The 12,772-nt window shown below is 38.9% G+C and overlaps 1 protein-coding gene across 6 annotated transcripts in view; it reads left to right on the top strand.

The window, feature by feature from the left end:
* Window positions 1-12,772, top strand: part of PALM2AKAP2 (PALM2 and AKAP2 fusion) — a 533,118-nt gene that overhangs the window by 295,259 nt on the left and 225,087 nt on the right. The window contains exon 8 of one of the 6 annotated variants that reach the window (XM_055351792.2): window positions 7,359-8,054. The exons of the other annotated variants lie outside the window; for them this stretch is intronic. Coding sequence (XP_055207767.2) covers window positions 7,359-8,054 — 696 coding nt within the window. The remainder of the gene's footprint in view (window positions 1-7,358; window positions 8,055-12,772) is intronic. 6 annotated transcript variants of the gene reach the window in all.

The raw sequence follows: 12,772 nt of genomic DNA on the forward strand, positions 1-12,772 counted from the left end.
AAGTCAGAGCCCTGTGGCACACCGTTAGAGATCTCTTGGCCCTCGATAACCCTAAATTGACATCTTTGGGGTATGATCATGCAACCACTAACAAGTTAATTGTCTTAACACCCAAGGCACATGTTTCTGTGTAGTCCACAGGAATATAAGGGATTTTGTGATAATCCAAATACTCTGGATCTTTTCAAATGCAATTTGCCTATTCTTTCCAGAGACCTTGAACAGAAAAGAAAATGAGATTAATCTGCATAGTTTCTGCTTGATTAACCCATGCTGGCTCTTAGTCATCTCTGTTTTTTGAAGATTAACTTTAGAATTTAGCTAGCCATGATGTCAAGCTCCTTCGATGTAGTTTAGAATCCCCTCATTCTCATTTTTGAAAATCAGACCTTCGAGTGTCAGCTTCCAGCACCTTTCCTGATGTTCAAGATTCTTGAGACAAATTCAACAAGGGAACTGGGACCCTGATCCCAAAGCACTGAGAGCCTTTATATCCCTGCAGTGCCATATTATTTTCCAATCTTCTCTGCTCATCTGGGCTTCACTTCCCTTTCTGCCGCTTTCTTTCTGGCACTTTACAGGCTGAAAACTCTCCTTCTTGACCAAAAATAGAAGCAAAATCAGACACAAGAAATTGGCTTGCCTTTATTATCCATCAACATCACACCCTTGCTGACTTATTTTTGTTACTACTGAGGTGTCTTGGAAAAACAATTGATTCACAGAAATTTTTGATCACTGTTTTTTTGGGGGGGAGTTACAATTTTTTATTGATACATAATAATTGTACATATTTATGGGGTACATGTGGTATTTTGATACATTCACACAATGTATAATGATCAAAAAAGGGTAATGAGGATATCCATCATCTCAAACATTTATCATTTCTTTGTGTTGGGAACATTCAAAAATCTAGCTATTTTGAAGTAGACAATAAATTATTGTTGGCTTTAGTCACCCTACTCTGTATTGAACATTAGAACTTATTCCTTCTATCTAACTATATTTTTGAAGTTAGAGATTGTGCTTTCGGATGAGAGGGAGAACCCATTCTGAATTAATTTCCTCATTTTTATTGTCATTGACATCACAATAGCCATTTTTACATTTCCAGCCCAAAGATAATATGTGAACACATATTTATATGTATAACCATTTGCTCGAAGGGATAAGACTACCCATATGTGTGTTCATTCAATAAGTCAACCATGTGCATTGCTTGTCTATCACATGCCAGGTGCAATGCCAACTCCTGGATGTTTCTGTTACTGAGATGACCCTGACCCCCCATGGATGACACTTATGATCTGCTTCTCTCCTACTGTACTTTACGCATCACTGACTCGTGAACCACGCAGGGTGTTCACAGCACCATAAAATATCAAATCTGGATACCTTTCATTGTACAAATGAGAAAATGAAGCCCCAAAATGGGGTGTGATCTGGATAGGAATTCAGATCCTATCTTTCTCCCTCCTCCCATCTCCCTGACTAATGACAGCGGAACATGTGGTGCTTATATTTTAGATGTGGGCTCTCAGCCTGTTCCTCCTCCCGTAATCACAGTGAGTGAAAGGAAGTGAGCTGGGAAAAGCCTGAATCAATGATTGAACTTTCCATCCTCCTGGAATAGTCTTGTTTTGTATGCTCTTGGACTGATGCTCAAATGTATTCATGTTCATTGCTCTTCCCGCCTTGCTTGTGTCGGTTACTCTTGTTCCCTCTTCTCTAGGCTCCCTACAGCCCTTGCAGTTGCTTTCTCTCTACCAAAGGTGAAGGCAACAGGCAACACGGGCATGTGTAGAGCCAGGGGGATAAGTTTGAATCAGAACCAAACATTCTCTGCTCCTCAGACCCATCTCTCTGGGCCCTGCAGAGCAATCACTTCTCTGCTCAAAACTACCACCTTGGTTTTTAGGTGGGCACCTTCCCCGGAGGCCTCACACTCCGCTCCACACCTGGGTGTTTTCAGAACCTAGAGACTGGAATTCTCAACCTCAACTTAATGTCTCTACTCCTTCAGGGCGTTTCCCTATTGATGAAAGAATTATTAGGGAGCAAGAACCAAGAAAACCAAATGCGGAGGCCCAAAATCAAAGTATCCATGCAGTCATTCATCTGTATCCCTTTGAATAAGCTAGCAACATTCGTTCTTACTCTCTTTAATAAAAAGAGCATATTAAAATAAAATAAAATAAAATAATTCTTAAAAACAGCATACTACTCAGCTGTCTCGCTGGCTTCTTGGAAGGAGTAGCGAATATGCTTTATATACTCCAATCTCATTGTCATCAGTATATAGGGTTTGGAAATCAATAATTAAATACATAATTTAATAAAAACATACTTCCAGATTTCAGCCAGCCTATCAGTGAAACTTCCGTTGAATTGTCTTCTATTTCTTTTCCTCCTTCCCCAGGTCCTTCATCCAGGAAAATTTCCAGAGCTTTCCTTCAAATACTTTTCTGTATGTCCATGTATGTTTCAAGATTTCTTTCAGGGCTACCCAGAAAGCCCTCACCCCTCAACAGCACTCCCTCCTCATTTTTTTAATAAGATGAACAAAGGCAGCAAGCCCTTTGACCCTCATCATTATACAAATTGTAGTGTACCTCTGACATGGAGAAGCTGGAGAGAAGACAGGGCAGGTTAGAGAGTATGCTTTGTGCTTTGTGGTTAGAGACAAAGGGATGATAAGTGTGAGAGGCCATTGGTATAAACTTTTGGCAGCAACAGGAAGTAGAAGAGTTTTTAAAATCTTGTGCATCAAAAATAAGACATTGCACTGAAAACGTAAGTCTTATGTTCCTATTGGTTCATACGCACTCTAGTTCATGCTTTTGTATATTATTGGCTGAGAACTGAAGCAAAATATAAATGCGTACTCATAAAGATGACATTTAAACATTCACACCTCTTGCATGGCTTTCTAAAAGGCCTAGATAACATTCTCATATACGTATCCATGAAAACGAAATATTGCCTTTGGGTTAAGTCAGAGCTTCTCAAAGTGTTTGCCTTTGTTCTCCTTACTGGAGGAAAGAGTGAATGCAGAAAGGAATGTAGAATCACACTCTTAAGTGTGATTTGTGGTTCCTCTGAAGCCTTATGTTTTATCTAGGAAAAAAATACATATGCATTTTGTGACATAACATATCTAAGTTTATTTTATTATAAAATTATATTAAAATTCTTAAAATATTCTATGCTCATATTCTAGGAATATTGTAAGAATAGTGTACAACATGTAAATATAAATAGGTAACCCTAGTAAAACCATGTCACATGTGGTTCAGTCCCAGAGCCATGTCACATTTAAAGAACTACAGCTTAAAATTGCACACCAAAAAACCATTAAGAAGGTGTTCTGTTCTTTCACTATTTCTCCTGAAGGATATTAAAAGGGACCTTGGCCGGGTGTGGTAGCTCACGCCTGTAATCTCAGCACTTTGGGAGGCTGAGGAGGGTGGATCGCTTGAGGTCAGGAGTTTGAGACTAGCCTGGTAAACATGGTGAAACCCCATCTCTACTGAAAATACAAAAATTAGCCAGGCATGATAGCATATGCCTGTAACCCCAGCTACTTGAGAGGCTGAGGCAGGAGAATCTCTTGAACCCGGGAGGCAGAGGTTGCAGTGAGACAAGGTCGCACTGCTGCACTTCAGCCTGGGTGACAGAGTAAGACTCTGTCTCAAAATAATAATAATAAATAAATAAATAAATAAATAAAAGGGACCTGATTTATATCTCCACTAAGTAATAATTCTCATATTCGCTTTTCTTTCCTCCACATATCACCTGCTCTAAAGCATCATTTACCACCACAAAATACTCCTTCTCTATGCATATTTCACACAGTTTTTACTCTCTTTCCCACTAAACTCCTTCTTTCTCATTTGTGTATTATGTGGATATACTTAACCTTTCCAGCAAAGAACTTTTCATCATCATCTCTCCTTTCTTCCAGGCTCTGATTCTAGAACAGGCAAAGATTAAAATGACAGAAAATTGGACCAAAATGATCAGCATTCTCATTGGTGGGCAGAGGGAGAGGGATATCTGTAAACATCCCCATGTTAATAATTTGTATTTTTATCCTATCACATATGGATATAAAAATAGAGATATTTTGTTCCATATTCTGTATTGATCGCAGGCCAGTGTGTGGATTTGTTCACAGATAACTGAATGTTTGCAGAATAATTAGATATTGTACCTACAAACTAACAATTATTACTTTCCTTATTTATAACTGTGTCCCATGAGTGTGTTAATAGTGATAAGATATATTCTAATCCCAAACTGCTTTTTAAAATAAGTGTTATATTTCAAGAACAGGCTTTTGGAGTCCATGCAAATTTTAAATGCCTATTCTATTCCTCTGATGGCACATTTTGTGAGAAATCAGGAACTAACTGAGATAAATGTTTATTTGGATACACAGTCATTGTGTGTGTCCATGCACCTCTATGACAAATACTGGTTGACCTCCCATTGTGTCACTTGAAGAAACTTGAGATCTTTATGCTGAACAAGTGAAACTTTCAAAATGGATCTGATGAAAACCAAACATGGGATTTTGTTTCATAATCTTTTTAGTTAAGTGTTAACCAGGAACAGAGTGTATCTTATTATGCAACCAGATGGAACAATATCATCACTGTTATTTTTTCAAACAAGTTCAAACATTAATTACTGTGTGTACCGTTTCATTGGTGTCATATTATACAAATTATTTGTTACTAGATTACAACAACCATATTAGACTCTTGAATTATTAGCCTTTGTTTGAGAGATGTGTATATTGGGTACCTGCTATACAAATGGCTCTAAGGTAGGTGCTGACAGGGAGGGGGCATCATGGATAGGTGTTGGGCAAGAAACTAACCCTCAAAAGATCCTAAAAATCTATGAAGCTGATGAAACATTCCCACAGATAATTATACAACTGAGTGGTAATTGTTAAGAGCCTTCAGAGAAGTTTAGAAAAAGTATTGAGAAAATTTTAAGAGAGGGATGACTTAGAGATGGAAGGATCAAAGAAAGCTTATGGAAGAGGAGGCAGTTGACCTTGGCATTAATCAATGGGCCATATTTGGATACGTAGAAACTCAGAACAAAGACATTTCAGGAGAAGGGAATCTTAACAAAAGCAGAAGATATTTAGGTCTGGGATGGTGTTATTTGGTTGTGCTAAACGGAAAAGGAGCACTAGAACATATGGTTGAAAAGATAGTTTGGATCTTCTTAACACAGGGAACTTATTCAGAAAGAGGTAGGGACTCAAGACAATGACAAGCAGATGGGCTAGATCTCTAGAAGTTTGGAGGAGCAACAGAAGGCTATCTAGGCAGAGGGACAGTAGGCACACAGATGAGCAGCCGTGGGAGGAAGTTGAGTGTCCTGGGAATAGTGAGAAGTCATTATGGCCACAATGTGTAAAGAATGAGAGAGCCCACAAGACAAGGCTAGAAAGGAAGGTTGCAGACACATCCTGAAGGGAACTATATGCCATGCTGGGGAGTTTGGTGTTTATTTTCTAAAGACACAAGGAACCAACAGAGGGTTTATGGCTCAAGTAACTGTGGGCAGGATGGAGCACAGGTTGGCAGGGGTGGGCCAAATTTTTGTATAAATGACCAGATTTTAACTATTTTAGACTTTGTGGACCATATAGTCTTTGTCACACATTCATTGTTTTCATTCTCTTTTCTCTTTCCTTCCTCCATCTTTTCCTCCCTCTCTTTCTTCTTCTCCTTCTCCTTCCTCTTCTTTTTTCTCCTTCTCCTTCTCTTCTTCTTCTTCTTCCTCTTCTTTTTTTTTTTTTTTTTTTTTTTAAAAGAAACAACCCTTTACAAGTGTAAAACCACTCTTAGCTCCTCTGGCCATACAGAAACAGGCTCAGGCTGTCTTTGGCCCTCTGGCCACAGTTTGCAGTCTTCTAGACTAGAGCAAGAAGACAGAAGTGTTAGGTAAAATAAAAAGCAAGGCTGTTGTGCAGAGAGCAGAGGAGGGCCTGGACTAAGGCCTTGGTGACAGAAATGGTGGTGAGGAGATGGATGAGATATATCTGAAGTAGAATGATTTACTGTCAGTGAGTGTTTGGCTGTAAGAAAGTAGGAAGAAAAGAACAAGTCAGGTGTGATTCTCAGGCCTGTGGCTTGAGAGACTAGGTAGCAGTGCTGCTGTTATTTGGCATGGAGACTGTGGAATAGTTTTGATAGAAGAAGCTGGAGTCAGTTTGGAAGCTGCTGAGTTTGATGGGTTCGTGGCACATCCAGATAAAGGGCACCTGGAGCCTGGTGGCTCTTTGGGCCTGGTGCACAGTTTCTTCCCATCCAGGAAGACTGTGAGAAAACCAGTTTGGAAGTATGAGGTGTCACAAGAGTCTATAGGACAGGAAAGAGCTGCCCTTAGCAACCCCAGACTGGCAGCAAGAGTTGGGATGAATTAGAAAGGCTACAAGACTGAGAGACAGGGGCAAGGGGAGGGGGAGACCAGGTAGGAAGCTCTTCCAACAATCTAGGGAAGAGGAAGTGAATGTCTTACATTGACTAGTAGCAATGGAACAAAAAGAAGACAACAGATGGGAAAGGTATTAATGGAACAAAAAGAAGACAACAGATGGGAAAGGTATTGTGGGCAGCAGGACTTGGCACTCTGTGCATGGAAGATGAAAGAGGCCTTCTGTGATCATTGTCTTCAAATTCCAGTGTCCTGTGTGATGTTACTTCTGTCTTTTTCTTTTCTTAGTTCTTATTTTAGGTACCTAGCTTAGTGACTGAAGTACTCACAGGGCACATAATATGAATGCTCCCATGCTTTTCCAATTGTTGAAAATATTCTGTTGTATAGTACAGTGGAGGATAGCCATGTCCCACCTATAAAAACCTTTGTGGAAATGTAGAGAAAATGAAAACTCTTGATGAAAGAGGTTTTTTTATTTATTTAAAATTTTGGACCTGGAACACATTTTAACCAAGGGTTTGTAAATTGTCTGTCAGCCTGGGAAGCCCTCAGTCAAGGTAGTTTGCATGTTGCCAGCCTCCATGAAATTCTTCACACTAAGATCTAAAGTCTCTTATGCCCTTATTTTAGCAGATCTTCCTTAAATGTGTGAGTGCCATTGAGATATAGCAACCGTGCATCTGTCTTCCAAGTGCATTAAACTGCTGTGTTAAAATACAGATATAACCATCTTTGTTCACAGTGCGCACCTCACTCTAACACTCAAGATGCTTGGCAGTTAGAATAGAAAGGGCACAAAACCTTTTTTTTTTGTCTGTTTGGCAATTAACCATTCACTGGCTTTTTTTGTTGTAACATGCACTTCCTTTCTCTTGTTTTCATTCAAGCTGTGTACGCCATGGAAATTAATGTGGAGAAAGACAAACAAACAGGAGAGACCAAGATTCTCTCTACATCTACCATTGGCCCAGAGGGGGTCCATCAGAAAGGAGTCAAAGTCTATGATGATGGTACCAAAGTAGTGTATGAGGTGCGCTCAGGAGGCACCATAGTAGAAAATGGAGTGCACAAATTAAGCACAAAGGATGTAGAAGAGCTTATTCAGAAGGCTGGACAATCAAGCTTAGGAGGAGGGCACGTGTCCGAAAGGACTGTGATTGCAGATGGGAGCCTCAGCCATCCCAAGGAACACATGCTCTGCAAAGAAGCTAAGTTAGAAATGGTACATAAGTCTAGGAAAGACCATTCTTCCGGGAACCCAGGGCAGCAGGCCCAAGCCCCCAGCGCTGCAGGGCCGGAGGCAAACTTGGATCAGCCTGTCACCATGATTTTTATGGGCTACCAAAATATCGAGGATGAAGAGGAGACGAAAAAGGTGCTAGGCTATGATGAAACCATCAAGGCTGAATTGGTCCTCATTGATGAAGATGATGAGAAGTCATTGAGGGAGAAGACAGTGACAGACGTGTCCACTATTGACGGGAACGCGGCTGAGCTTGTGTCCGGGAGGCCGGTCTCAGACACCACAGAGCCCTCATCCCCAGAAGGGAAGGAAGAGAGCCTAGCTACAGAGCCAGCCCCAGGTACCCAAAAGAAAAAGCGCTGTCAATGCTGTGTTGTCATGTGACCACTTCTTTCTTCTCCTTTCTTCTGGGCAGCCTGTACTCTCCACCACTCACGTAGACCTCACTGTACCACTAACTGCAATACTGTGAACTGGAAGCAAACACCTGCCTTGCCTTGCAGTTGGATTGCTTTGATCTCTCTCATTTTTTTTCCTTTTCCTCACCTGAGAGACAACGTGCATGTGTGTGCTTCATTCTCTCCAAGAACTTGCTTTTCCTCTAAACCTTTCCTTGTGTCTTCAAGAGTGAATCACTTCCTTCCTGCTCGATTGGAATGGACTCTTCGTATCAGCCAGTGATATGGTAGCCTTAACTCACTTGACTGGAATTGAACCCATTGGCACTGGGGGTTTCATTTTGTAGTGTGTTCCTGTAACGTAGTCACACACTGCCATGTCTCTGGTTTCTCACTTGCCTCCTTTGCTGTGGATCTTTGTTTTTATATCTTGTGTGGCAAAATGCTGTTGGCTCTAGCTGGTTGCTAGTGTAGCCAAAAGTGGACCTTACTTAGTCTGTCCGATCTAGGGTGATGCTTTTTGCTGCCTTACATAAGCTTCCAGATTACAGTATTGTGCATTCATGGCTTTCTTTCTGTTAAAACTGAAATGAAGTCGATGTAGAAGAACCCAGAGCTTGTCACAGCTGAAATGTAGGGACTGATTCCATAACCTGCCCATCAGCGGCTGTCTCTCTTTCTATGGTTTAACCGATGAACCCTTTCTATAAGAAGCACCATTTTGAAATTTCTAAGGACATGAAACAAACATTGTTTGAAGCATCAGTAGCAATTGATCTCCAAACTTAGGCAAATTCACAAGCCTTGTTTCTATTCTCTTAAAAAAATGTAAATTTTTATATTGTTTCTTTTTTCTGGATATTTTCTGGTCATGTTAATCTATTTTCAATGAGGGGATCATCTTGAGAAGTATCTTTGCAGTGACCATATTTCTAAAACAGTCTTTCCAACCTACAGTGGTTGCCATGATGCTCCCACTTCATCATGGATGGTGCTGTAATGCATTAACTGTTCATCTCCTCCCCAGTTGATTACAAAGCCTTGCATCCATACTCTTTTCTTTCTGGCCCCATGAGAAAGAGAATGTTTTAGGTAACTTCAACTTATAGGTTTATCTGCCCTTCAAAAAAAAAAACTTCAAAAAACTTTTAAAAATTAAGAGATACCTATCTTCTCAATGTTAAGCACTTAATTTCATAACAAATATTGAGTGGCACATAGCTGAGCTTCTTAGGGCATTGTTTTGTCTTTAGCTTCTGGAGATTCCAGAAGAGCAAAGAATACTTTTTATCTAGAACACAATGAACAGTTTTTGAAATACCTTCTCAGCACTCCCCCAAAGCAAAAAGCCACATATGTAGTAAAACCAAAGGGAAACAATTTAATAAAATAACAATAGTATAGTAATGAAATAAAGATAGAACATGATTACTGGTTTTAATAAGAGTTATCTTAACTTTAAGTTATTTGCCCAAACATTTATAGCATTGTTATGAATTATTCATAAAATTATGTCCCATAGTATATAGTTTTGAAAAAACATATGATATACTACATCAAGTCTAACTTCTGTGGAAAGTAGATCAGAAAAAATAAGATAGTCTTGAGAGAATTTTATTATAGAAGCTGTCTAATTTGACCTATTTTGCTTGCTCAGTGCTAAATCTATTGCTGTTTTTTAATCTCCTGGCTTGAAATTATATTTACTTCAATAGGAAAGGTAAAAACATCAGTTTTTACTTTTCAAAGTTAATTTTCTGAAATAATTGCATTTTAATGAGCACAAAATGGGTCATTTTATTATACTCATCTTGTTTACGCCTATACATAAACAGAAAAAGTTAAAGAAGAGAAAAATAAAGGAGCTAAGTTCTGCTGTTGAAGATTATTTCATCCAAGGCTTGGTTTTGAATAACTGAGGGAAATATCTCTAAATCTCAAGTTCATCAAAGCAGCTGCAATGGAATAAAATTGCTATTTTATCGAGAAACCTGGTTTGGATGCCTATAAATTCCGCTACTCTCAGCTTCATTTTCCTGAGTATGTGGTCATTGAAGCATCATTTAGACATTACATAAACTGGCATGCAGATAAACCTATTTACATAGAGGGAGAAAACAGTTTCAATGTCTTGGACAATCTGTTATTTTAATGATTTACTTAAGAAAGAAACAATCTGAAAGTTTACCATAGCTTATCTTTTCTACTCACTTGGAGATTCAAGCTATTCAATGTGAGTTTTAAAAATTTAAGCACAGTTAGTGAGTGAAATGGTAGAATGTAGAACCCTTAAGCTTGCTGGTTGATAAACAGAATCAATCTTCCAGGACAGATAATTCCCTGAAGGGACCTACCCTTGCATAAGTGAACTAGTTACTCATAAAGAAAATGATCTGCACATCTTACTACAACACTACACACAAGAACTAAAAGATTAATGATTATCTGTATTCTCTTCACTAATTACTATTATGGGGGAATAATGATTAGCAAATTATATGAATTCGAGTTCTCTCTATACTTTTATTAGTAAAGCTTATCATTTAGTGGACTGAAGTAAGATGTGTTACCTTTATTCGAGCTATTTGTAGCCACAGTAAATGAAGGTGTGTTTGAATATGGCGTATATATTTGCATATGTCCCATCATTTTCTTGTCATAATGGAGAATTCAGGCTTAGCCAGTACTTCTATGGGATGAGACCTATAATCCCACCTATAGCAGCAAGTAACTACCCTTCATGATGATAGTGTACATGGAGCTGTGATTATGAACATGCTGCCTTTCCTGCTGCCATTGGCATTCTCTCTGTAAATTTTATTATGTGTGGTATCACACTCTCCAAAAATGCAGGGTATTTGGTTACATAACCAAACTAATTAAAGAATCAGTAATGAAACTGCAAAACCATGATCTTTTTTGAGCTAAGGATTAGATGGGCTTTCCTTTAAAATCATATAATCAGGCCGAGTGCAGCGGCTCACACCTGTAATCTCAGCACTTTGGAAGTCCGCGGCGGGTGGATCACCTGAGGTCGGGAGTTCAAGACCAGCCTGACCAACATGGAGAAACCCCCATCTCTACTAAAAAAAAATACAAAATTAGCCAGGCGTGATGGCGCATGCCTGTAATCCCAGCTATTTGGGAGGCTGAGGCAGGAGAATCGCTTGAACCTGGGAGGCAGGGGTTGCAATGAGCCGAGATGTGCACTCTAGCCTGGGCAACAAAGAGCGAAACTCCATCTCAAAAAAAAAAAAAAAATCATATAATCAGTTCCCTTTTAAATAGAAAGAGGAGAAAAAAAAGGAAAAGGGGGGTATCTCATTTGTATACAAATAGATTTTCAATGGCATTTAATAAAAGATTCTTTAATGGTTAAAATGATAAAGATTAATTCTACATATCTTGAAAAATCTTAATGACTTCTGTATTCTTGACTTCTTAAAAATATTTTCTTTCTTTTAGTGTGCAATAAGACAAACTAAGGGGAATTTTTTCCGCTTGTATCTCTTTTACCCATATTATTTTCCTTGCATAAGCAACAAAATAATAATTGCCTCTAAAACTGATTTGATAGTGTCCAGTGACGTCATTTAATATTGGTGATAGGGAGGAAGAGAAGGTAGGGAATGCCCTTATGGCCAAACCTAAAACACAGTTTCCTTGAGCCTTCTGAGCAATCTTAGAATTATTCAGAAGCTTTCAGGAAACTCAAATTCTATTAATTTGATTTGGTTCCTTTCCAAAATGTTAATAGACATGTATTTGCTTAAAATGTCTACCTATTCCATTTAATTTCCTGCTGATAAATGTATTTTATCTACAAGCAAGTAGAATATTTTGTTTTGGTTAAAGTCACGTTTTTATAAAAGGAGGGGAAGTATAAGAGAGAGTTTCCTAGAGATACAATATCATCTCTGGAGCAAAATGTTGAGGCCAAGTGTAAAAACAGACTATTTCTCTTTACTTCCTGCAGAATTTCATTTCAAGGGACCACAGCACACCCTTGAAAGTTACCATTTATTTAATGCCAGTTGAACCAATGGGTAGCAAAAGAGGAGGGAGGGAACATGGTCATAGAGACAAAATCTAACTACTATACCAGGTCTTCCTTTGTAAGAAATATTAGCCCTGCCAATATAAAACGCAGATGGACACAGACAGAATAAGCATCGAGGACTTTTTCTTATTTACTTGAAATCTAGAAGCTCAGTCATCTCTGCTCATCCCTGGACCCACTGGAGAGTTTTACTCACTAACAGGTCCTTTCCTGGAAGAAATAACCTCATCTCCTGCCGTATTAGTTTACAATAAAAATCATTCCAAAGTGAGCCATTTCACATGGTATTTTTGCCACATGCACATTTGCTATTGAAACCACAGATTCTCAGCATAAGTAAGACATAGGTGTTTCAGAAACTTCATAAATACACGATCTTTCAGGTGCTCCTCAATTTCTTAATCAAGGTATATTGAACTCCAGTGATTAGGATAGAACCTGAAAACATCCTTTGTTCTATTGGATAGTACAACACAGCAAGAGCACACAGTTATTTGTATAATAAAACAACTTAATTGATGAGGAAGATGGGATGTTTGATTCCTGCTACCACCAGTTCACTTCACAAAGGCCTTCTTCTGGTATTACCAGGAAAACTTT

Source organism: Gorilla gorilla, chromosome 13, assembly GCF_029281585.2.
Source record: "Gorilla gorilla gorilla isolate KB3781 chromosome 13, NHGRI_mGorGor1-v2.1_pri, whole genome shotgun sequence".
Taxonomy (NCBI): domain Eukaryota; kingdom Metazoa; phylum Chordata; class Mammalia; order Primates; family Hominidae; genus Gorilla; species Gorilla gorilla.